Raw genomic sequence first — 27,898 nt, forward strand, 5'->3', positions numbered from 1 at the left:
CACACTCCCAGAGCTGGGCTGCCTACAAAACAGGCGGCAAAGGCTGCGTGTCTGAGATGCAGCACACGCCCCCCGTTGAAATGTTAAGCTGCGGCCCTAAGTGGATAAGCGCTCTGGGGATTTATTTCTGTTTCATTGTGTTTTAGTAAACCAGTTATGGGAAGAGTATCTCCTATCAGCTGTGGATTTTAACACTCACTGACCTTTAAGAGTCTAACTTCCAAATTTAAATGGGGATCAACAAGTAGTCTAAGCTCCAAATTGAGAGATCGACAGACTAATTTTGGATGGCGTTTTTTTGGTTGAGGGACTGGCTGATCCAACCCTTTTAAAGCTCCTTTCTGTTGCACTCAGTATTCAGAGAGGACAGACAGGAGACACCAGGACATGCAATTATACAGCTTATCTGACCCATGGAAAAGGCCAACAGCTATAGAATCTACCAGTTTGTTAAAAACTATTACAGCTGACAGAGAAGCAAAGAGGATACTGAACAAGCTGGCTGTAAGAGGGGTGTCTATACCCTGAAATTTCTTTTCTGGAACTGCACCAAGAATGTTAAAAATTATATAGGGGGTTCTTCTTGGTAGGGACGGCTCTGAAGACAGGCCAAATGGCTCCGAAAACCCAGCTCTTCCGTATCTAGTGCAAACAGACACCTTACTTTACTGCCTTCAAGGTTCAATATAAACTTCTGTGATGCTAATTCAACAAGCTGCTTCTCAGCAGGACCTTAGAAACCATCCCTAACGTGGAAGACATTTTTAAAGCTTTTTAAAGGAAGTACATCCCACTGAATCTCCTCCTCTGTAACATCTAGTATTTATAAAAACACTTCACTCTCCAGGAGAACTCTGACCAGAGTCATCTTTCTGTTGGAAAACAGTTGCAAGGATTCATGAACCTTCAGCCACACTAATTCACTGATGGGATTCCATGGAAATGAAGTCAAATATGTTTTGTGTCAGCTTGCTACAAAGGGCAGTAAACTCTAACTGAGGTAGGACAGTGATAGAGCAATGCGGTCCTTGGAATTTACCCTTTAATTCCATATAACTATGGCCTTTTAAATTGCCACAGCATTGAGTTAGAATTTAAGCGTCTTTACTGCCAGAATTGTCGCTCACCAAGACAACAGGGGCAGAATGTGTGACGACGGTAGAATGACCTGGATAAGTTGTCCGAAAAAGCACAGCAACTAAAAAAAGGAAACCAACATACAAACAAGAACGAGAGCCAGCACAACGTGAATCACAAGGTGTCTTTGGTATCTCATTAGAAATCTGTGTTAATATTCTCCCGTCCTCCTGAAACTTCGGTTGGAAATGTGTACTATTTTATTAGTCCTTATGTCATTCTTTCCTAATATGTGACAAGTCGGTAGTGTTTTTAATATCTGTGACATACCTCTCATCTTCCAGAACACACAGTAAAACAATGCTTTCCTTAAGATGTGAAAAGAGTGATTGACATTTGCGCATGTACCTGGGCGCCCCTCCTCTGCTCCCTCCATTATAATTACTACCTTCAATCTCAGTGAGGATACATTGGAAAAGGGAAGTGAGAAAACTCAAGACAGACATTTGCAGGCACCAAAGTGTTGCACTGGTAAGTCTGTCACTATATTATTTGCTTTTTAGCATCTCTTCACCCTTGTTGACTGGGTAAACTTGGGGCTGGGGGAGGATAAAGGATAACATGGGGGTTTAGCACATAGGCCATATTGCCCTTTTTTTTTTTTTTTTAATTTTCAAATTTTCTACCTGGCTCTTAAGAGCAGGAGTTATTTCACGGCGATTTTGTAGCAGGCTTTTCTGAGGTAGATAAAACATGGATGAGAAGTAGTCTGAAGAAGCAGAGGGTAGCTGAAGCCTGTGTGGAGAGGATTAGCTGGAAAGGAATTTCAGAAGTGAAAGCTGAGCTTGTCATATACAATACTACAGCAAAGAGGGACAGGGCTCAAGGCTGTCCACCATTTAGACGAGGCTTTTAGAATTTAATAGGTGGGAAATGGGCTAATCTGGCTAGGAAAGAACAGAACTGTGGGAACAACAACAGGGCAAGAGAAGAGTCTTAGCACACAGCTAATCGAGACTGGTCAGAGAACGGTGCGAAATATGTATCCCTCCGGACCTTAGTGATCAAGAAGGAACATATATTACAATTATCACAAGACTTTAAAAGCAACCAACAGGCTTGAAGGTTTAAACTGCTTTCTGTTGTTGTTTTTCGGAATAAAGAGCAAATTCTGCCTCTTTCCTCAGGCCTCCTGTTTGTACACAGGTATTGTAATTGCATTAAGCACATCAGGGAAAGCCAAATCCCAGTGAAATAATTAGTGAAATGGATTTTGAACTCCTTTTTTTTTTTTTTTTTTTTTTTTTCCCCTGCTCGCTTGAGTTACAGATAAATAGGTTGGCCTTCCTGAAACCCTGCAAGGTTAACACTCCCAGCTGGGGCCTTCCTTTCTGGAGAATCACTGTTGCCATCACAGGCAGATATTCTATGTTTCAATGAACGTGCCACTGTAGGCCAAATGTTAGTAGTTAAACACTATCATCACAGAAACACACAAAGCTAGAGTCAAGTTCACAAACACAGCTGGTGGCTAAGAAACTCTTAATGAAGGAAACCAAGTTGCTATTGGCTCGAAGCCATTCATCGCGACTTCTGATACACATAAACTGGGATTGTTTTACACGAGGGAGAATAAGATAAGAACCACTGTCCTCAGTTTCTCTCCCCAGTCGAAGATCGAACATTTCGTTAGGACGTCCACTGGGAAAAAAAGAGTGAAATCACACATAATGTTCTCGCGGGTTGATGTACACTCTCTCAGGGTCGTTGCTTTGACGATGCTTGCCCGGGCTCCGGTCTTTCTGGCATATCTGATTGTAAAGGGGGCACATCTGCTGGATCCCATCTTCCCCCACAGGATTCTCATCTTCATAGTCCACTCTCCTGCGACTTAGCCCATTCTAAAAATTCAAATATTGCTTATGTTAGCAGAGCAGATGTTTGCATCTTTCTAGCACTTTGGTCAAAACAGGCAAGAACTCGATTCATTAGAGTCTGTGTCTCTGATTCATTATCCCACAGGCTACTCAATGGCAAGGTCAAGTTCAACTTCTTTTCATTTTCCGGTCATTTGTTGCTTACAATACCTGGATAAGAGTCACAACATCTGCTAAATAGAAAATTATGACTAACGGGGATGATAGTCATTTTCAGGTTTCGAGATTTGGAACTGGTATCAGTTAAACTAGGGAAGAACAAGGTTGTAAACTCCTGGGAGTCCCTCAGCAAGGCTCAAGCTTGGAATGCATGCATGAAATATGCAGAGAATTAAATCAAACAGGCAAAACAAAACCAAATGAAGCCTCAAGATTCAGAGTTGGGGAATCAGGGAAAAGACATAGTGAAATGAACTGGTATTTGGCCACATGTCCAACATAACTGAGAGTCAGAAACGCTGTCACGGCTGACACCATAAAATGAACCCCCGTGATGCTCTGTGATGTCTCTGGTACTGACCCCTCCGCCCAGTTATTGGTTTCTTAAACCCTGACTACTGCTAAATGGCCAAGCAAGCTCAAGGACTTGACAAGATCATACTATAGATGCTCAGATGGCAGAGAGGTGAATACAATAAACTTTCGTGGAAATCAAATGATATTTCAGTCGGCATGGGAGACACCAGTTCCACCTGGGCAGACCCCCACGGCAGGACCCCGTTACTTACAGAGTGCTGGAGGCCGCCCACCTCTCTTTCTCGGAACTGAGTCTGCAGAGGCAAGTGTTCGGTCTGGAGGAAGAAGATAGAACAAGACACACGCTTTAAAGCTCCAAGCACATGGTGAAACACATCAACCCAGACCATGAAGAAGCCTATTTTTAAAAGAGCCAATCATGTCTCGTCACATGTGTGCCAGGTAAGCAAATGTTCCTTCGGAGGGGATGAGCAACGACATTTCCTGAGAGCTGTCTCTCTCCTGACTCTAGACTTCTTCTGGAAGGAAGAAAACATACAGAAGATCTGCTGCAAGAGGTCTCATGCAAAGTTACTCATACCTTACCCGAGGGAGGCCTCAGCACAGAAGAATCTGATACTTGGAATCGGCTTTAAAAGTGGTCTGGGGTGGTAAGGAAAGGTTATTTTTTGTCCTTCTCTATAGAGGTATATATACGGCCACCCTTCTGGTCCTGCCAGCTACTCTCTGCCCCCAACCCTGCCCAGATCATAAAGGGGATTCCTCATTTTCAAAACCCACCCTAGGAAGAATCTCTCTCTGCTTCCCCTTGGCCTATAAATGCATCCTTACCCTTGGCCTCCAGGTCATATATTACCTCTTCCAGGAAGCCTTGCCCAAAGTGTATATTATTGCCATTATTTGTTTATATTTGCTTGTCTCCTTCACTACACTGAGGTGCTAGTTGGAGTATTTTACAAACATTATCTCATTTATAATCTCTCTAAAACTTCTATAAAACTGATGCTTTTATTTTACAGAAGACTGAAACGGAGGCTCAGAGTGGTTCAGTAAGGTGTCTCCGGTCACACAGCTGGAAGTGGAGGATTGTGATTCACACGTGGCTCTGTCTGAATCCTAAGCCTATATTCCTATATCCCCTACTTCTAACCCAGTGTCTGGAAAATAGATGTTTCATAAATATAACAGAAGAATGCCTGAAAGTCCCAGCATGTGGGCGTATCTATCAAAATGCTCTCCCTTCACTGCCTTTCCTTATGCTGTCCTTTCGGCATGGAAGGTCCGTCCCTTTGCCTCTGACAGCTGAAATACTACCCATCCATCGTGGCCTGACTGAAGCCACCTTTTTTTCCCTATAGGGTCCATCAAAGTTCATTTCTTTGCTCCAATGTGCCTATTGTTCGTGTGTTTCATAGCACACATCACTGCTCTGATATCTGTACCTTTCAACCCCAGTAAAGAATGAGCCTTCCTGGCCATCCTCTTCCACCTCCACACCCTGGCCTGTGGTTCGACAACAGTAGGAAGTTAACAGTTAACTGATGAATTTACTAAACTCTAAACTATCAATTCTTGATATCCCATGTTAAGGTTATCCGAATTATAAATCATGTCCACCATGTATGTTCCTCCTGTCATATTCTGCTTGATTCTAGGGTGCTTCCCACATGTGTGACCATGTGATAATTGACCACACATCCTGGTAAATGTCCAGTTTCATGGATGTGTGACCAGTCACACAGGGCCTTGCGTTCAGGACCCATTTGGGGACTTAATGCTCTGTGGTTGCCATCTTAAGATTTCTTAATATTTTATTGTGAATCCATGTTTTATAAGTAGTCTAATGAAACAATGGAGCATGACTCAGTGACCTGTGGCATCAACTCAAGGTTGTCCTCTCCTGATGCTTGTGTTTGATTTGGTTCTCGGCTGCCACTTCCTTACCGTAATGTTCCAGATCCCCCTTGCTTTCCTCTCCCTGTCCCTGTCCAGTGACTCTGCCATTCTCTGATCTGGCAGGGGCCTGAGTGCTGGTCCAGGGAAGGCTGGGGTCAGGAGTGCATGCCCCCTGCCTGCATCACGGTACTTCTGGCAGGTGGCTGGAGGACCCGTCTCAGTAAGGGCAAGCCTCTGACCCCCTTGGTTATCACCATCTTGACATTGTATAGTTTTCAACAAGAGGCTCTGCATTTTCACTTTGCACTGTGCCTCATAAATTATGTACCTGGTCCTGGTCCAAGAAAAATAGATTTGGGGGGGAAGAAAAACCTCCTAAAATTAAAGCTAGCATCTTGTTTGTTTGTTGTTTTAGATGATCCCAGTTGCTATTCCCCTTGTATCAATACTGGTAATTGAGGGCGCCTGGGTGGCTCAGTCGGTTAGACACTTCAGCTCAGATCATGATCTCGCACTTTGTGGGTTCGAGCCCCATGTTGGGCTCTGTGCTGACACCTCAGAGACTGGATGGAGCCTGCTTCAGATTCTGTGTCTCCCTCCTTCTCTGCCCCTCCCATACTCGTGCTCTGTCTCTCTCTCAAATATAAAATAAACATCAAAAAACAGTACTGGTCATTGAGAAATTATTCTACATCAGTGCTGTATCTAATTGGAAAGAGACAGGGCAGTTAGAAGCTTCCCTATAGAAGGGGCGAGTGCCTTTCTTCCTGCTGGTGCAGGGTGTAGAAATCAAGGGTGCAGTCGATACTGAAGGAGTCCACAATCTAGAAATACAGAGATCAGAGCCTCAAGAGTTCAAGAAAGGTTTGGTTGGAATATGAGCTGTTCCATGTTTATGCTATAAAATTCCAACTGGCGAATTTAGTATGACCAGAAAATAAATAATCGTTCACATTTTCCTGAACACTCAGGGTATACTTGTATCTGATCGTTGTCGGTGAAACACAGTAACAAACTTTAAGTCCTTGGAAGCCAGTGTTCATGGAGGGCACAATGAACGATGCAGCATCAATAGTAACACTATAACCAGTGTTGATTAACAGTATTAGGGAATTACAGAGGCAAGAAAATCTGTTTTGTTTCAATATAAAGAGATTTCAAAGAGCCATGGCTTGCTTTAGGAGTTACAATAGCACTGTTAACATTTTTTTTTTTTAATAGTAGGAGACATAAAATTAGCTATTTGAAAATAAAAACAAGAGAGTTTCTAGACCTGAACAGGAAGAAATGGTGCCTGGACACTATACATAATCTTCACTTTTACAGAAGGGATGACAAGCATATGTGTAAGTTCCTTTTTTTTCTATCCAGTGCTGTAAACATTCACTACCGAACCACTATCCCTCCTGTGAGCCCATGAATTGTGTAATATAATATTTAACTAAATTCTATGAACAGAAGCCCCACACATTGTAGGGATCAGGGACCAGGGCTGTAGAGAGCATGCTACCCTTGCCTCTGCATGGTACAGCTGTCCAATTTCTGACAAGAGACATAAAGGATTTAATTTAATCTAATGGTGGGTGGGTACATGTGTTCTATTTCTGCTACTCCCTGAACTACCTGAAATGTTGAATATCTGACTTTAAAAAAAAAAAGGTTAATCACTAGTATATTGAAAACTGTCTTGCATAATACCTTACTTATGTTTGGTGCTTAATATACAGGTATAAATTAACTCATAATATTTTAACTAATGGAATCATAGCATATATCATTCTATTACTCTTCCAGTTTTTCCTAGAAAGCCTTGGGCTACTCCGAATCTCTAACAGGTATTTTGATTTCCCTACAGGCATGTACTACCTTGTAACAACTTCTATTGAGCTACAATCCATAGGCACTTTCCTCACTTACTAGTCAGGTAGACTTTCTGGCTCTAATGCTTCTTCCTTATAATGAAAAATGATACATTTTTACTTCTGCTTCCAGTCATGATGGAGAACTAATACCAGACTAGCCCTTCTGCCATAAGTCACTAGAAAACTGGGCAAAATGTATGAAACAACAGTTTTCAGACTTGGCAGTTTTCAGTTTACAGACCTGTTTGCAACTGTTTGAAAACAACAGTTTTCAGTTTGCAGACCAGATAACTGTGCTGCACAGGACTGGGAACTCAGATAATAGAAACACACACACACACACACACACACACACACACACACACACACACACGGTGATCCTCTAACAGTCCTGGAGACTATCTGATTTTTCTGCTCATTTGGGAAGAGAAAAACCCAAGAAAAGCACTGCTGAGCTGAGGGAACAGACTTCAGCACTCAGGCAAGCTGAGGTACTGTAATCTGTGGGACAGGGTACTGAAGAGAAGGAGAATCCTCATTGGGCATGTGAGACATTCAGTACAGAACCCAAGGTCATGCTTTAAAAGTAAGGCTAAAATAGCTCTAGGACACAGAGTGTTCCAGAACCACCCTAACAAAACTTAAAAACAAGCTTCCAGAAGATCAAGTTGATCTTAAAGTCAATTAACTGACTGCCAGAAAATAACCCAATTCTTATTAAGGAATGATAGCAAATTTCAAATAATTGATAATATAACATTCACAATGTCCAGCATCCAATTAAAACATACTGAACATGAAAAAAAAAGGAGACAAAATAAGTCAATAGAAACAAAACCCAGTATGACACATATGGATTTAATAGACTGTAACTTTTAAACACTTACTATAAATATGTGTAAGGAGGGATGCCTGGGTGACTCAATCGGTTAAGCATCTGACTTGAACTCAGGTCATGATCTCATGGTTCATGAGTTTAGGCCCTGCATTGGGCATGGGTCCCTGGGTCAAGCTCCACCCTGACAGTGCAGAGCCTGCTTGGGATTCTCTCTCCCACTCTGTCTGCCCCTCCCCTCTTCATGCTTTCTCTCTCTCTCTCTCTCTCTCTCTCAAAATAAATAAACATAAAAAAATAAATATGTATAAGGATATTTAAAAATATGAATATAATATGAGAATCAAAAACTATGAAAAGAACTGAAAAGAACTTCTAGAACTGAAAAAATACAGTATCTAAATTGAAAAAAGTCACTGCATGGCCTTAACAGACATTGCAAAAGAAAAGATTAATGCATTTGAAGACAGAAATTATCCATACAAGGAGATGGGGGAAACAGCTGAAAAAGAACATAGCTTTTGTGGATCTGTGGAATAATATCAAGAAATCTATCATTTGTGTAACTGGAATCACAGAAGGAAGGAAAGACAGGAAAACGGTATTTGAAGAGCTGTTAAAATGTTCTAAATTAGATGAAAAATACATCTATAGTTCTAAGAAGCTCAATGAATTCCAATAAAGGTAAACATAAAGAAAACTACTCTAATACATTTCAAACTCAAATTGCTGAAAACAATGACAAAGAAAATCTAAGATATTGTCGGAGGAAAAAGTAAGAAATAAAAGATAAGAATTATCACTGGCTATTCACCAGAAAAAGGTGAAGGTCAGAAGACATGAAGCTAAAATACTAAAGCACTGAGTAAAAAACCAAACAAACAAACAAAGTCAAACTACAATTCCATATCCCACAAAAATATTTTAAAACAAAGATTAAATAAAGAAATTTCCGGACAAGCAAAAGCTAAGAAAAGTTGTTATCAGCAGACCTGTACCATAAATAATGTTATGGGAAAGTACTTTGAGTTGAATAAAACCGATTCCAAAAAAAAACTTCATCAATTCTTAAATTTTTAAAAAAGATACATTATAGTTTAAAACAAAAATAGTAAGAATATATTGTCAGGTTCGTAACAAAAGGAGAAATAAAATATGCAAGAATACAAAGGAAGAGAAGGCGGAAATTGAAGTACAGGTTGTGTTCAAGTTCTTACAGGATACATGAGGTAGTATTTATATTAAGGTAGATAGTGACAGATTAAAAATGCATATGCTGGGGTGTCTGGGTGGCTCAGTCAGTTAAACATCCAACTGTGGCTTAGGTCATGATCTCATGATTCACGGGTTCGAGCCCTGTGTTGGGCTCTGTGCTGACAGCTCAGAGCCTGGAGCCTGCTTCAGATACTGTGTCTCCCTCTCTCTCTCTGCCCCTACCCCACTCATGCTCTGACACTCTCTCTCTCTCTCTCTCTCTCTCAAAAATAAAAACATTAAAAATTTTTTAAATAAAAAATTTTAAAAAAGGCATATGCCGAAACCCAGAGAGATCACTAAAAAAAAGTAAAACAAAGAGGTACAGCTAATAATTCAATAGAAGAGATAAAAAATGCTAAAAACTCTCAGTTAATTTAAAAGAAGATAGGAAAAGAAAGGAAAAGGAACAAAGAACTGATGGGACAAATAAAAAGCAAATAATAAGGTGGTAAACTTAAGCCCAACCATGGCAATAAATATATTCAATAAGAATAGACTAAAGATTGCTATCCAAGTCAGGGATTTTCAGACTAGGTAAAGCAGCAACTCAACTAGTTGTTAGCTTTGTGAAATGAATTTTAATTTTGTTTTTATTTATTTTCGAGAGACAGAGACAGAGCACAAGTTGGGGAGGGGCAGAGAGCAAATGGGGCACAGAATCCGAAGCAGCCTCCAGGCTCTGAGTGTCAGCACAGAACCTGATGTGGGGCTTGAACTCACAAACCGTGAGATCATCACCTGAGCCGAAGTTGGACCCTTAACTGACTGAGCCACCCAGGTCCCCCTGAAATGCATTTTAAATATAAAGACATAGTCAGGGTAAAGTAAGAGAATAGAAAAACACATACCATAAAAACATGATTCATTAAAGAAAAGTTTAAACTTCAGTGGCTATAATAATATCAAAGTGACTGCAATACAAAAATACCAAAGACAAAGAAGAATCTTTCATAATGATAACAGGATCAACTTATCAGGACAACATAGTATAATAATCTTAAATGTGTGTATACCCAATAAAAACACATGAATAACAGAACTGAAAGGGAAACAGACACATCCACAAATATAGTTGGAAATACCACTCCACTCTCAATAACTGATAAAAATGTAAACTGAAAATCATTACATATAAAGAATACTTGAATGACATGACCAGTCAGTGTGACTTAATTGACATTTTAAAATACTACACTCAACTACAGTAGAATATACATTTGTTTTAGTGCACGCGGAACATTCAGTAAGATAGACCATAGCTATGCAATAAAAGTCTCAAATATTTACAGGTTTTGAAATCCTACACACACACACACACACACATAATATATATATATGTTATGTATATATATATATGTTATATATATATATATATATATATATATATATATATATATATAAAATAACAGAACTTAGTGAGCAATCAGTAACAAAGACATAGTTGGAAAACTCAAAAATATTCAGAAACTAAACAACATGCTTCTAAATAACTCAATGGCCAAAAAAGAAATAATAAGGGAAGCTAGAAAGTATTTTCAATTGAATGAAAATAAAATTATAACATACCAAACTTCTGGGATTTTGAAAAAAGAATTGGTTAAAGGAAAGTTTACAGCTTTAAATCCTTGTATTAGAAAAGAAGAGAGGTCTTAAATTAATGATCTAAACTTCTTCAAGCAGCTGGGAAAAAAAAAGAGCAAATTAAATCCAATGGAAGTTGAAAGAAAGAAATAACAAATAGTGAAAAATCAATAAAAAATGGGCAAACATTGAACAAAATTAATGAAGCCCAAAAACTGGTTCTTTAAAAAGATTAAAAAAATTGGAAAACCCCTAGTAAGAAAAAAAGAGAAAACACAAACCAATATCCAGATGAAAAAAGATAACAGTACAAATTATCTCATATAAGTTAAAAGAATAAAAAAGATGTTACGAATAATTTGATGACAATTTCAAAAACCTAGATGAAATGGCTAAATGTTTTGAAAGACACAATTAAAATCCTTATCATAGAGAAACTCCAGGCCCAGATGGAATCACTGGTAAATTCTAGCAAACAATTAAAGGCATCTTAAATTCCTTCTACAAATGAGGGGGAAAAACCAACCCCCCCCCCAAAAAAAACCGAAACAACAACAACAAAAAACCCTGCTTTGTAACTCCTTTTATAAGATCAGCATAATCCTGGTACTGAAACCAAAATTATTATTTAAAAAAAACTGAAGATTTTTATTCATAAAATCCCAAAACCTGAAATGAAAATAGCCCTCGAAAGTTGAACGAATAAACAAATCAAGGTATATTTATAAAATGGGATACTACACAGCCATGAAAGGAAATTTATACATGCAACAACATGGATCTCAAGAATATTATGCTGAGCAAAAGAAATTGGGCACAGAAGGAGCACACTGTTATTCTCTTTATGTGAAGTTCTTTTTTATTTTTATTTTTTAAACCATAACTAACGTACTGTGATAGAAATCACAGTAATGGCTGGGGCGCCTGGGTGGCTCAGTCTGTTAAGCGTCCCACTTCGGCTGAGGTCATATCTCACGGTTCGTGGGTTCGAGCCCCGTGTCAGGCTCTGTGCTGACAGCTCAGAGCCTGGAGCCTGTTTCAGATTCTGTGTCTCCCTCTCTCTCTGCCCCTCCCCTGTTCGTACTCTGTCTCTGTCTCAAGAATAAATAAACATTAAAAAAAAAAAAAAAAGAAATCACAGTAATGGCTGCCTGAGGCAGGAGGCGTTAGGAGGATGGAGGTAGAGGGTGTGTATGACAAATTATTTGGGTCACAGAAATGTTCTTGATTGCGGTAGTGTTTACATGAATGTATACATTTGGCAAAGCATTCCAAACTGTATACTTAAAATGGAGCACAGTATTATATAAGTTATATCTTAGTGAAGTTGAATATTAAAAAAACAAACACTGTACCTTCCATTTTATCATAATTACTCTATTTTGGAGAAATGTGTAGGGAGGTAAAGTAGAATGAGAAGTCATTGACACAATCTGGAATCTGGCATGATACTAGTACCTAGTAAGTGCTCAATAAATACTTCATCACAGATGGCCGTCAATACCGGAGTTTCACGGCTATAATATCCAATTGCTTACTTTGTTCTAGTGACTGAGTCCAATTCCATAGAGATGATTTCCCTATACTAAAGGAGTAACACATGAAGAAATGGCTACCATACATAATTCACCAAATATGGATTCCTTAAGGCATAAAGTATATTACATTCCTATCTATTTAATACCTTTCTGAAAGAAATTATAAAATATTACTAAAACTGTGAACCAAAAGTCGATTTTCCCTTTCCCTTCATTTTTAATAACTCTGAGAGTGCTGACGTGCTACATGAACAACAACTCTAAAGACTGTGTTGTAATCAAGCGAAATTTACAACATTAATTAGGCACTTGTTTAATGAGATACATAATTGTTACTGTTCTCTGTGATAATTACCCATAAGGGTAAGCTACTCACATGAATGTCTCTTATTACAGTAGACCCTTGGCATTCACAGATTTAACATTGCTGGTTTTAACCATTCATGAGTGAATCTTAAAAGGTTATGATAGGTTGTAAGGTTGTAATTTGTAATTTTGTTGAGACACAAATTTGAATCAAGACCTGGGAGGTTTCTGTGATGGGATAATCATTTAGCTAGTTAATGAGCTTAGCAACCGCTCAATATCCACTTTTCAATGTGTCTTTGTTATTCTCAACTCATATATATGAGTTTTATAAAAGATAGAGGTATTTAAGAATGTAGGATTTTTCAAAAGCCTGTGAAGTATCCTGTGTGAATGTCAATGAGGAGTGCTGTGTTATTAATCCGACTTTTCCTTTTAAATTTAGAAATGTTTCCTCATTTTTTAGTTAATTCTTATTTCTGCTGTATCTACAATCAGTCATGACCAATACAGATTGCCACTACACATTATACAGGTTAAATGTATAAAGTCTGTCTGGATCTTAGTCCCCAAGACATGAGATTTATTTACTTATGACTCCTCTTTCCCAATGTCTGGGAAGTAAGGTTCATCTCTATGTTCTGTCTGAACATGCCATCCTATAAATCCTTTCCTGTTAACCCTGAGAGACAGCGAGGTTTTCACATGGTGCTATCACACAGTAGATGATCAATAAACACTTGTTGATGTATGATCCATGTACAGGACCTGCTGTGACTCCCACTCTTAGTGGTCCCCACAGAGGTCTTGGGTGCTGGCACATGTTGGGAAACCTGTGCCAGTTGGGATTGGAAACCCTGGAAACCCTAACTGCAAGGAACAGGGCAGAGTTATATCTGAATTGGTTCGTGAGAAGGGAGTGAACTCCATGGAATTAGGTTCTAGATCCTTTATACTCAGCAATCTATAAAGAAAGATAGAAGGAGAAGGTCTAGAAAGAAGTTGGCTCAATATTGCCAACATGATGAAAAACAGTTACCACTCCATTCAGCTTAGACAAAAGAACGATTATAACTTGTAAGGACTGACAAAAGATTCTTCCCCTACTCCCTGCTGCTTACAGGAGGTACTGTACGCGATGCTTTAGAGGTGCTCATATTCTTAGACTACCGCCTTGAAGTAATTCTATCATTGTTCCCATAATAGAGATGGGAGCTGAGGCTTAGAGGGAAGAAGCCATGTTTCCACGTTTGTAGAGCTAAGATTCAAATTCATCTTAATAGAATTCCAAAGTCTGTGTCTGAAACCATCATACAAAATTGCCCATTTTCCTATCTTGGGTATATCACGTTTCTTCCTAACTCGACTGGAGAAAGGGAGACGGAAAAGCAGGAAGACACTGAGCATCTGAAAGGGGAGAGGACATAAACTAGAGGAAAGAGTGGCGGTGCTCAGTACTTGCTAGCTCTGACACCGGCTCTGGGTTTTCTTCATCTCAATTGTTGAATAAAAGCTACAGCCTAAGTTATCTCACCTCCTGCTTGGGCTCCAGCCTCAAAGGAAAACAAAGACAAGGCTTTTCTTGAGACTCTCAGAGTTTTTTTTATCTGCTCCAGCCCAGGGCTGAACACAGAACAGTCATTCACTATTGGATAATACTCTTCAAAATTAATTCAGAGGGCATTTTCCCTCCGGTTTTATTGTTTGCCTATACTCTTCAGTAATATACTTAGCACCTTAAAATGCAACGTCCACTTTGTTAATATCTCAGATTAAAGACTTCAGTGAGGCAGGTACAAGAAGAAAGGACTACAGAATGTCCTTACCTCAAATGTCCTTACTCTCCAAATGTATGCTTCAATCACGAGGTTTATTTATAAGAGGGAAGAATATTAGATAATTTATCTCACAAGGTAACACTGGATTTTGCTCAAGTCACCAGAGAATTATCACAGCCTGGTGGCTGTTGAAAACGTTGTATTGTCCAGAAGGAAGACAGCGTTCCTTCTTATCATTGGCAAATAAATTTCATTACCTCTACTGAGTATACATTCTAGATTCTAATTTTTCAAAGTGAAATTTGATATGACACATTTTAATGAAAATTCTTATCTTGGCTTTGGTCTCACTTAATCCTTACATTAAAATATACAAGAAAGTGATACTTCACCTAAATTATAATATGTTTGCCCAGCCAAGTATCTAATTAAAGCAGACAGATGATAAAGGTGAGGGGAAATTATTTGTGGGCAAACTAGGCACCCACGTATAATGCTAACATGTCCCCAATCATAAATCCTACCCATTTTCAGGACACAAATCAAATGATTATGCATTCATGTGCACTACTTTCCGTAAGTAAATATTTTAACATCAGAATCCTATTCTGTCCTGATCACAATAAGCATCTTTGCTCTTCAGACCCTTGTCCTCGTGTTGTACCATATTACCCACTCATACCACTTCATTTCCAAATTTTCCCACAAGGTAATCCTTCTTCAATTTAGGGCTATTAGTGTAATTTCATCCACATACCCAAATACTCCCAAGAAGATATTAATCGTTTCTTCTGCATCAAAGTATGCACCCCAAGCCGTTCTGTGCAAAAATATTGTCCATCATCCTGTTATATGCTACCTTGTGAAAAGATGTATTCTCAGGGAAAACATGACAAAGATCATCCCATGTCTGGGTTAGTTGCTGTGACGGTCAAAATTTTACATGCTAAAATAAAAAACAAACTCTAATTCCTCTCTAGAAACTATTAATATGGCCCTCCCCAAATCTCATATTTAATCCAATATCTAAGTAGAACTGAAAAAAGATAACCAGTAAGATTTTCTTTGTAGTTAATAATTATGCTATTCTTAGCAAAAAAGGATTAAAAAAAACTAAGAGTCTCCTAAAATCTTCAATACTGAACTTATTTTAGATTGTGAAACAAAAGGCAACATACTAAATATAGAACATCACTATTCTCTTATCCCTTCCTATTGAAAGGTGAGCTAATATAGGAATCATTTCCCTTACCAATAATCTACTTTTGCCATTGAGAGTGTAATTAAAAACTAGAAAATAAAATATGGAAAGGTCTTATCTGTTTGTTTAATGGTTACTATCCCACAAACCATCTAAGGGATCTCTTAAACATATTTAGTTGAAAATTGCATGTATTTTTCTTTGGGGTATTAAATTTCATGGAATGGTATTTTGTACCATTTTCCTGAAAGGAAAATAGAAAATATAGATAGCGTGCCCTATTTCTTCTTCTGAAGGAAGATAACCTAATAACAGTAAAGAAGATGAGACAGAAAGAGAAATCATCTGCTACGGAAAACTAATATTAACCTTCAGGGACAGCAATTTTGTAAATATAAAACCCAGAGTAGGCAGTTTTGTTTGAATTAGAGAAGTAACTATAATCCCGGCTTGGCATTTCCCTGCACGCAGGCACTAAAGTCTTGAGCGAGCTGCACAAAGGCACCTTGGGCTAGAATTCAGCTCATGAATTAAGCACAACCAGAACTCATCAGTGACTGGGATGAAGGTTCACAGAGCCAGTGCTGTGAGAAGGAAAGTGAAGCGGGTGATACAGGAGGGGAATCCTTCCAGTGGAGATACGTTGCTTAGCTAATAAAATGCATCAAGGGTCTTTTTTAGGTCTTCAATTTACCCTACACTTGCAGTACTGAACGTTTACACAGTGATATGCTCTTATTAGATACTACTCTTCTTTGAGGCAAGAAACACTGCTTGTAACAGTGAACAATGGTTAAAGTAACATTTTGTCTTTGTGCACATGTAATTTAAATGGCCAGAGTTTGGATGTTTTCTATTAGCCCACTAGCAACCACAAGTAACAGGTCATCTACTTGGTTACTTGTCTATGGCATTGTGGAATTCATAGATGCCACTGCAAGGTGATGTTCCTTCACTTGAGAGTGAAAGGACTCAGTCACTCCTTTAAGACGTGAACATTTCCATTATTTAAGACTAAGAAATAACTGTGTACTTTTGGAGAAACAATGGAGGGAGTGAAACAAATTTTTAAAATATCGACTCAAAAAATATTGAAATTAACTAAATCTCAACAGTACTTAAGGTGGTATAAGTTATCTACTCCTTGCCCAAGCTTGATTGGCCCCAGACTGTGGATGGCCCTGGCTGGACCCTCTTCCTCAAGAGCCATCGGAAGGTGTCCCAAGCAGCAACAGCTCTTTCCCCAGTCCTGTGCAGTCAGTCAGCTCAGACACAGTGTTTACAAGGAGTGCCATTGTGTTTGCCATCTGCCCCGCAGTGTGATGGGAATTTTGGTTCCACTGGCGATGACAACTGAACTCTACAAAGGTGAACTCCAGCCTTCTCCTAGATGGACTGGAGACAGTCTGTCCTCTGAAACAACCTCGTCATTAGCAATACTCTACTAATAGGGGTGCAAAGCATTTATGGGCCACTGCCCTCCAGGAGTTTACAATCTTGCTTCATGCCGCTTGTCTTCCAGGTAAACAACAAACCAAGGCAATTTCAATGCAAGCACCTTAAAAATACAAAAACCTTTCTTATGCTATTACTTTTTCTTTTCTACCACAGGACCCAGTGCATGTAGGTATAAGACCACCTACTGATCCGATCTGATTTTAATCTCAAACAGCTACTGGTCCACAATTTCTTATCTGAAACTTTTAGGAACAGATATATTTAGGAATTCTGAATTTTTCAGATATTTAGAAAATTGACGGTTATTTATCCCATATTTATAAAACATCTCCACCAGGGTCTGGTACAGAACGCCATAAGCAAGCATATACATATTTTGTAGAGTGGAAATTATGAGTATTCACATTAAGCGAAGAAAGAAATGACTGTATTTAATTTCACGAGAGTCAGCAGGCCAGGTCAAATTTGGGTGCAAAATGAAGAAAAACTTTAGATGTTTAGAGATTTTTGGAAATGTAAGATAACAGTCTATACACCTGCAATACACATCACAGGAAAGACATGAGTTAAGAGGCCAGAAGTCAAGATAAGCTCTGCAGAGGTGGAGGTTAAACAGCATTAGGGAGGACCCAGACTTTACTGGTGGAGTGGGAGGACTCATGTGAAGGCACTGGGTCAGGTATGGTGGGTCCGATCACAGAGCACCAGACTGAGAGTCCCACGCGCCTGGAGCCAGCCAGATCCTGGGTTACGGAGCAACGTGGTGAAAGCGAGGCCTGAGAAACAGTGATGCGGCTCACAATAATGATCATGATGATGATGGGGAGTGTGGCTACGTCATTTAGGTTCTTCTTCCGGAGCACAGGAGAGCTTCAAGAGCACTAGGTTCTTCTAGAGCACAGGAGAATCCAGGATTTGGATACCAAGAGGAGGGAGCAGAGAAGGGCAAAAGAGAAGGCAGAGAACACCAACAGGCCTACAGAACTAAGTCAAGTCTGCAGATGCTACAAGCACGTACAGAAACAGAAAATAAGAGGAAAAGAATAAATGTAGGCCATATACTTCATTACAGGTTTATGGGACAGAGGGTGTATTTGTCTGTGAAAAGGATAACTGTGGATAACAGCAGAGATGACTGCCACAGATTGAGTCAAATTGTGAGAATGATCACATTTCATCCAGGAAAACAGAACATACATTTTTCAAAAGCACAGTGAAAGGAGAAAAATACCCCTTCAATTGTAGGACGGAGTATATCATAGGGGCAGGCTATGGGGACTAATGATAGTTTTTGAAGAGAAGACAAAGACTGTCAAATCCCCAGGGAGTGAGCAGCTCATGTTACAGACACTGAACCAATTGTGAGGCTGGGGCGGAGGAGAAAGGAGGAGGCTGCTGTGAACCCAAAGGGGTGGGTAAGGCTTTACAGGCTCCAGTGAAAGATTAAGGTGAGTCAGAGTTGAATCAAAGGATTCTGATTAAAAGGATCATGCATCATGCATGATTGCAGGGGAAAGATCTAGAAGAGGTGAAAGCCAATCAAGGCCTGAAAGTGACAAGATGCAACAAACGGGAGGGGCTAAATGTTCTCACCACGTGGAGGAAAACAGTGCTGTTCACATGAAGGTGAGGAGCAGATGTGGGTTCAGAAACAGGTCTCCCTCATGCAGAGATGAAGCGTGTGGTGTTAAGGAAGGGTGGCATGCGCTTGGAAGAGGGGTCGTGTTCTTCCAACAGGCCCAGAATGGGTAACACACCAAAGACTGTAAGCACATCTGTGTGTTAAAGGAAAAGGTGTCCTGTGTGCTTTTGACTGTAGCCTTTTTTTTTTTTTTTTTCCTTTGAGTTGCATTTTTCTATGCAAGTTGCTTGGAGGAGAGGAGGGAAAGAATATCCTCACTGGAAATAGCTTCAAAGCTGCACAAATATTTTATCACTTTTCCTCCAAAGCAGCTCACAGTGCTTTGCTAGAATTTCATTTTAGTTCCAAAGGATTTGGGGGAAACTCAGAGATGTAGGTAGAAATAGACAAAGGTTCTTAGAAAGACTTGTGTGAGATTTCACAGTAAGTCTAGGTGCTCTACTGTGTTCACAGAACAAATGAGCCTCCAGCCAGTGTGCATGGTCTGTGACAGATCACAGAAACAGCCAACAGGAAAAATAGCCCTCCGATAAGTTTGTGCGTGGAGAATTCTCTAACAGAAGTCATGGCCCCATTAAGGATGAAAGTTTTACTTCTGTGTTCAGTAATTGAACCTAAAGACCAACTTTATTTTTCTCCTGCTAAAATCAAGTTTGAATACTATTATCATATATTTAGTATGATCTGGGGAAATATAAAATTTTTAAAAATACTTACATGAAGAAGCTAGATAGAGTTGAAAGTTCTTTTCTGTGAAATAGAACCCAGGCTAACTTTAGACCTTTTAAATGTATCAAAGTGGATAGAAAGGATCTTGTTTTTATTTCCATCCTTCCTCTTTTATTTTTCATTTTTAAAATTTTATTTAAATCCAAGTTAGTTAACATATAGTGTAATAATGGGTTCAGAAGTAGAATTAGTGATTCATTGCTTACATGTAACACCCAGTGCTCATCCCAACAGGTGTCCTAATGCCCAGCACCCATTTAGCCCATCCCCTCCAGCAACCCTCAGCTTGTTCTCTGTATTTAAGAGTCTCTTATGGTTTGTCTCCCTGTTTTTAACTTATTTTTCCTTTCCTTCTCCTATGTTCATCTGTTTTGTTTCTTAAATTCCACATGAGTGAAATAATTTATCTTTCTCTGACTTATTTCGCTTAACATAATACATTCTAGTTCCATCCACATGTCTGTGGTAGTTCAAGTTCATTATAAATATATATTTTAGCTTAGCATCATTTTGGTTTCTGCACCAAGCAAAAGGGCCCATAAGGACATGTGACGTGTGTGCATTCTGAGTGTATGCGTGTCTGGGTGTGGGTGTGGAACATTAGAGAGGCAGGAAAGGAGGGGAAGGGAGGGGAAGGGAGGGGAGTGGAGGGAAGGGGAGAGAAAGGGAGAGGAGGGGAAGGAAGGCGCAAAGAAAGAAGCACTGCCACACGCATAGGCAAAAAGAAAAGCACCAAGGCCAGAGGACTTAAAATCTCCATATAGAACTCATGGAGGAAAGTCATAAAGTATGACACGTATCCAAAAGAAAAAGGGGTGCAACAGTACAAAACCTTCAAGTTATTTATTTTAGAATATCACTGCGGTTGAATCTGCATCCATTTCGAAACAAGAAAAGGCTCAGAATATTTAGATGAGTAATACCAGCGAGATGCCTGTGTTTCCCTATTTTGTGAACCATTAACAAAAAATACCTACCTTAAGTACCTGGCTACAATCTGCGCCACAGACTTTTAACAGAGCAAGCTGGATGACGAAGTGAGGGGTTCTAAGAAAATACATGCATTTTAGCGTCGCTAAACTTTTCTTTTTAACTTAACAGGACATGAGATAAATAAATAAACAAACAAATAAATAAATAAATAATTCATATTTTATTTAATGATATATTATACATCTATATTTCAATATATAATATAAATATACATTTATATTATTATATAATATAAATATACATTTATATTATTATATAATATAAAATATCAATATACATATAACAATATATATATTGATATATATATTTCAACTTTTTAATTTAAGATGGTATTTTCCTTATGAAGTTACACTCATCTATGCAGTGGGGTCATATGATACCTCCTTTTAAATAGCTTTCGAATGGCAATATGCACTGGAGTACAAAGCTCTGTCCCATACAGATGCAGTCACCTGATGCATAGGGAAAGGGTGACATATTCGATTGCAGGAGCTGAGCATCTTCTGGGTACAGTCCCAGAGGCTGTGGGATAACCTAGCTACTAAAGTCTGATCGTCCTTAATAACTGATGAATCAGAAGCAGCAGACTTGCTTGACCCTTCCCATCTGAGGATTTCTAAAATGTTAGTGCAAGAGCCTCAGGAATTATCCAGAAACAAATGCCCTCCTTTCACATATGAGGGAACAGAGTTCCAAGGAGGTAAAGGTATTTCTGCAAGGATTCACTCCTGGCAGAGATGGGACACAAATCTAGATCCATACTTCTTGACATCCAGGTCGGTGATCTTTCCAGTATCTGTTTGCAATCCAATGTGAACTCTCAAGCTAGACTGCCTGGGTTCTATTCTGGCTCTCATAGCTACACTGGTGAAGTTACTTAATGCTCTGAGCTTCAGTCTGCTCATGTGAAAGAGGAGAATAATCCTTGCATATGTCTCACAAGGTTGTTATGAGGACTACATGAGTTCATACATATAAAGCACTTAGGGGTGCCTGGGTGGCTTAGCCGGTTAAGTGTCCAACTTTGGCTCAGGTCATGATCTTATGGTTCGTGGGTTCGAGGCCTGCATCAGACTCTGTGCTGACAGCTCTGAGCCTGGAGCCTGCTTTGGATTCTGTGTCTCCCTCTCTCTCTGCCCCTCCCCTGCTTGCACTCAGGGTCTCTCTCTCTCAAAAAAAAAAAAAAAAAAAAAAAATTAAAAAAAATTAAAAAATTAAAAAAAAACACTTAGGGTAATGCTTTGCATTTAACAAATGCTAAATAAATGTAAGCTCTAGGGGCGCCTGGATGGCTCAGTCGGTTAAGTGTCTTGACTCTTGGTTTTGGCTCAGGTCATGATCTCACAGTTCTGTGGGTTCAAGCCCATTGCGCTGGCAGTGTGGAACCTGCTTGGGATCCTCTCTCTCCCTCCCTCTCTCTCTCCCCTCCTCCCTCCCACTTGCACTGTCTCTCTCTGAAAATAAACAAATAAACTTAAAGAAAATAAATGTAAACTCTATGTCGTGTTAACATATGTTCTCTCAAAATAGCCTAGGAGAGCTCAGGAGTCCATTTAATAAATTTCAGCAACAGTGGGACAGAAAACCTGAGAATAACCACAAATGGAAGAACAGCTTTAGTTTGCCTGCATCATCCCATCCCCTAGGCCAGCTCTGCTCATTCAGTGCTAGAAAGGAGGGGAACAACCAGCTCCCCCAGGGTTTTGGAGCACCACAGGAAAGATCTGCCTGAATTTCACCCCATCCAGAGACAGACAAAACTGAGAGGCAGAGCCGGCTAGGAACAAGGAAGAGGAAGGAGCAGGCGTTCAAACCGGCCACACAGTGGGAGCAACCACAGTTTTAGTGATCTGCTCTGTAGAGAACCCCAGCAGCTTTTGTCACTGAAAAAACTAATAGCATATTTGTATTAAGTTGTATACGTTCTTGATATATTTTGGATACTAACCCTTAATCAGTTTGTCATTTCCAAATATTTTTGCCCACTCAATAGGTTGCCTTTTAGTTTTGTTGGTTGTTTCCTTTGCTGTGCAGAAGAAGGTGTTTATTTTTATGTAGTCCCAATAGTTTATTTTTGCTTTAGTTTCCCTTGCCTCAGGAGAAGTATCTAGAAAGATATTGCTATGGCTGATGTCAGAGAAATTACTGCCTGTGATCTCTTCTAGGATTTTTATGGTTCCAGGACTCACAGTTAGGTCCTTAATCCACGTTGAGTTTATTTTTGTGTTTGGTGTAAGAAAGTGGTCCAGTTTCATTCTCAACACCCAAAAACCATGTAATACAATTAAAAATGGGCAGAAGACCCAAGCAGACGTTTCTTCAAAGAAAACATACAAACACATGAAAAGATGCTCCATATCACTTCAGTAGGGAAATGCAAATCAAAACCATACTGAGATTATCACCTTACATCTGTCATATTGGCTAAAATAAAAAACACAAGAAACAACAAGTGTTGGTGAGGATGTAGAAGAAAAAACCCTCATGCACTGTTGGTGGGAACACAAATTGGTGCAGTCACTGTTAAAAAGTATGAACTTTTTAACAAAAGTTAAAAACAGAACTATTCTAGGCGCCTGGGTGACTCAGTCGGTTAAACATTTGACTCTTGGGGCGCCTGGGTGGCTCAATTGGTTAAGCATCCGACTTTGGCTCAGGTCATGATCTCACAGTTCATGGTTCAAGCCCTGCGTTGGGCTCTGTGCTGACAGCATGGAACCTGCTTGGGATTCTTTCTCTTCCTCTCTCTGCCCCTCCCCTACTCTTGCACATGCTCTCTCACAAAATAAATAAATAAACTTTACAAAAAAAATAGAACTACCCTATGATCTAGTCATCGCACTACAAGTACATAAACACTAGTTCAAAGGGATATGTGCACCTGATGTTTACTGTAGCATCATGGACAACAGCCAAGACAAGGAAGCAGCCCAAGTATCTATCAATAGATGAATGTATAAAGAGGATGTGGTGTGTGTGTGTGTGTGTGTGTGTGTGTGTGTGTGTGTGTGTGTGTATACACAATAGAATATTATTCAGTCACAAAAAAAAAAGAAAATCTTGCCATTTGCAACAATATGGATGGAACTAGAGAGTATAATGCTAAGCAGGATAAGTTAGAGAAAAACAAATACCATATGATCTTGCTCATGTGGAATTTAAGACCCAAAACAAACAAAGGAAAAAAAAAAAGACTAACCAAAAAAAACCAAAACAAAAACCAGACTCTTAACCATAGACAAGAAACAGATGGTTACCAGATGGGAGGTAGGTAGGGGAATGGATGGGTGAAAGAGGTGAGGGGGCTTAAGAGTACACATATCATAATGAACACTGGGTAATGTATGGATTTGTTGAATCACTATATTGTACACGTGCAACTAACATAACATGTCATGTTAACCATACTGAAATTAAAATAAAAATCTAAAAATAAAAACAATGGCCCAAACAGCCACCTGCAGAACCCCTGCAGATGTTACCAGGTACCAAAGTATTTGCATTTGCAGACCACCAGGCCCCTGAGTCCTTCTCCATTCCCTCCCACGCCTGTCCCACTGCAGCCCAGACTCCTCACCAACAGCCAGCCCAGGCCTCTGTGGCTGCATAAGTGTAAGACATCAGTTTCAATCTCTGTGATCGACTCCCATCAATGCACATTTGCTTGGGGCTAGCCCCTCCAGCTGTGCACTTGCACTTTGTCAGCCTATACCCATCACTGGCCTCCGCTGTTGTGCGTTTGACTGTGGCAAGATCCCGCAGTCACGGAAGTACATACTGAGAGCCAAAGCCCCCACAGATGCTTGTAGGCCCAGATTCAGCTCTATCACTAGTCACTTGCCTGTATCACAGAGCTCACCTGCAGCTAGCTCCTAGCCTCTGCTAAGCACGTGAAACCCCCAACCTGACTCCAATCACTGACCTCCACTGCCATGCACATACCTGTGGGGATCCCTGCAACCAGAGCCATGTAAGATGACAGCCAGGGTCCCTGTGGACACAGGGGCTGAGCCCAGCCTTGTCTTCTGTCCCTGGCCTGTACTACTGGCTCACCTGCAGCTAGCCTCTTTAGCTGTGCACCTGCTCACCCCAGCTTAATCCCCATCGCGATGCCTCCACTGTCACGTACCTGTGGCGAGAGCCAGTGGCCACAGTAGTACCCACTGATGGCCAGGGCCCCCACAACTGCCACAGCACTCACAGTTGGCTTCCAACAGTAAGTGTCTGTCTCTAATTGGCTCCTAACCCTACATAGGCACCGCCAGCTGGCCACACAGGCTAGCGAGTGCATACTATTGTCTCTGGCCACCACTGCTGCCTGCCCTAGTCCCTGGATATTGGACCTGGAGGTGCCACTGAGTACCTGAACAATCCCTGCAGCCACTGCAGTCCCCCCATAGCACTTGCCAAGGATCACACAGTTGTCAATGCTGTAGACCTGAGTGGCCTGAGCCAAAGAGACATCATGCCCTGCCACATGCCCCCACACTTTGCACCCTGCACCAAAATATTCAGGGTACCCATGTTTACACCCATAGATGAAAACATTCTCTGACCAAAGTCATTCCATAAAGTATGGAAGAGGTGACTGCTTCTTCAAAGGTGCAGACACCCGGGGCACCTGGGTGGCGCAGTTGGTTAAGCGTCCGACTTCAGCCAGGTCATGATCTCGCGGTCCGTGAGTTCGAGCCCCGCGTCAGGCTCTGGGCTGATGGCTCAGAGCCTGGACACTGTTTCCGATTCTGTGTCTCCCTCTCTCTCTGCCCCTCCCCCGTTCATGCTCTTTCTCTGTCCCAAAAATAAATAAACGTTGAAAAAAAAAATTCAAAGGTGCAGACACCCATGCAAGGCTACAAGGATCACAAAGAATCAGGAAAACATGACTCCACCAAGAAATACATTAAACCTTCAGTAACCCCCCCCCAAAATGGAACTCCCTGACAAAGAATTCAAAATAATTTTTTCTAAAGATGCTCAGACAGCTAGAGAGAATACAGATAAACAATTTAACGATGTCAGAAAAACAACACAAGAACAAAGTGAAAAGTTTAATAAAGATATAGAAAACATAAAAAAGAACTAAAGTTTTGGAGCTGAAGACTACAATGACTTAAATGAAGAATTTAACAGAGACCTTTAGCAGACAGGGCCAAGCAGAAGAAAGAATCAATGATCTTGAAGGCAGATCATTTGAAATTATCTACTCAGAGGAGCAAGAAAAGAAATGGAGAAATCTTATAAAACTTATGGGACACTATTAAGAAAAATAATCTGTGCATCATTGGAGTCCCAGAAGGGAAAGAAAGGGAGGAAGAGGAAGAAAGCTTACTTAACGAAATAATGGCTGAGAACATCTAAAATCTAGGTAGAGATTTGGACATCCAAGTTCATGAAGGTGATAGGTCACCCCATGATTTCAATCAAAAACCATTTTCACCAAGGGGTGCCTGGGTGGCTCAGTCAGTTAAGTGGCCACCTCTTGATTTTGGCTCAGGTCGTGAATCACCATTGTGGGATCAAGCCCCACATTGGTCTCTGCACTGAGCATGGAGCCTGCTTGAGGTTCTTTCTCTCTCTCTCTCTCTCTTTCTCTCTGTCCTGCTCACACATACACTCTATCAAAATACATAAACAAAAAAATCCACAATTTTCTCCAAGACACATTATAATAAAACTACCTGGATCCAAAAAGAATTTTAAAAGCAGCAAAAGAAAAGAATTCTCTCATACAAGGGAGTCCCTTAACACGATAAGCAGATTTAAGTTATCCATCAGAAATGAAGGTGAGACAAAGACTTTCACAAACAAAACTTTGTGTCAATAGAAATACTGCCTGGGGCGCCTGGGTGGCTCAGTCGGTTGAGCGTCCGGCTTCGGCTCAGGTCATGATCTCACAGTTTGTGGGTTCAAGCCCTGCATCGGGCTCTGTGCTGACAGCTTAGAGCCTGGAGCCTGCTTCGAATTCTGTGTCTCCCTCTCTCTCTGCTCTGCCCCCGCTCATGCTCTCTCTCTCTCCTTCAAAAATAAATTAAAAAAAAAAAAAAAAAAAGAAATACTGCCTTACAAAAAAGACTGAAAGGAGTTCCTCAAGGCAAAATGAAGGATGCTAACTAGTAAAATGAAGACATGAAAATATACAACACTGGTAATGGTAAGTATATAGTCAGATTCAGAATACTCTGCTACTGAATATAGTGCTGTGTTAACTACTTAACTCCAGTACTAACGTTAAAGGACAAAAATATTAAAAACAGTTGAGCTAGGGACACCTGGGTGGCTCAGTCAGTTAAGTGTCCGACTTCAGCTCAGGTCATGATCTCACGGTTTGTGGGTTCGAGCCCCGCATCAGGCTCTGTGCTGAATGCTTGCTCAGAGCCTGGAGCCTGCTTCAGACTCTGTGTCTCCTCTCTCTGCCCCTACTCCACTCATGCTCTGTCTCATTCTGTCTCTCAAAAATAAATAAGTGTAAATTTAAAAATTAATGAAAAAATAAACACAGTTGAGGTGTAATAGTTTCTTTATGGATATATACCCTAAAAAGATGAATATTATGACATCAAAAACATAAAATCTTGTAACATCAGGAACAAGAGTAGGAACCCACTATCACCACTCCTACTGCTGTTATAATAAAGGAATTCAGTAAAGTTTCAGAATACAAAACCAAGAAATAACAGTAATTTGCATTTCTATACAATAATAATAAACTGAGAAAAAAATAAAACAGTTCCATATATATTCAAAATAATAAATCAATAAATATAATCAAAAATAATAAAATACTTAGGAATAAAATTAACTCAGGAAGTGGAAGATTTATACACTGAAAACTGTAGGATACTGATAAAAGAAACTGAAGAAAACACAAATTAATGGAAAACTATCCCATGTTCACACCTCCCAAATTGATCTACAGTCAATGCAATCCCTATCAAAATTTCAGTGGCATTTTTCACAAAAATAGAAAAGAACAATTCTAAAATGTTTATCAAACTAAAAAGACCCAACACAATCCTGAGAAACAACAAAGCTGGAGGCATCACACTTCTTGGTTTCACACTATGTTATAAAACTACAGTAATCAAAACAGTATGGTGTTAATATAAAAACAGACACATACATCAACGGAATAGAAGCGAGAGCGCAGGCATAAATCCATGAACATATGGTCAATTAATTTTGACAAAGAAGTCAAGAATATGAAACGGGACAAGGACAGTCTCTGCAATAAATGGTTTTGGAAAAACTGGATAATCACCTGCAAAAGAATGAAACTGGACAGCTCTCTTACACCACATACAAAAATCAACTCAAAATGGATTAAGGACTTG

General features: G+C 39.8%; 1 protein-coding gene across 1 annotated transcript in view; it reads right to left on the reverse strand.

Annotated features, from left to right (window-relative positions):
- Nucleotides 1-2,578: 2,578 nt before the first annotated feature.
- Nucleotides 2,579-27,898, reverse strand: part of NECTIN3 (nectin cell adhesion molecule 3) — a 127,710-nt gene continuing 102,390 nt past the window's right edge. The window contains exons 8-9 of the mRNA XM_086675496.1: nucleotides 3,743-3,805; nucleotides 2,579-2,978 (exon numbers count right to left, since the gene is read on the reverse strand). Coding sequence (XP_086531622.1) covers nucleotides 2,799-2,978; nucleotides 3,743-3,805 — 243 coding nt within the window. The 3' untranslated portion in view covers nucleotides 2,579-2,798. The remainder of the gene's footprint in view (nucleotides 2,979-3,742; nucleotides 3,806-27,898) is intronic.

The sequence above is a fragment of the Puma concolor genome, chromosome C2 (genome assembly GCF_028749965.1).
Source record: "Puma concolor isolate L17-30 chromosome C2, mPumCon1.1.hap2, whole genome shotgun sequence".
Classification (NCBI taxonomy): Eukaryota; Metazoa; Chordata; class Mammalia; order Carnivora; family Felidae; genus Puma; species Puma concolor.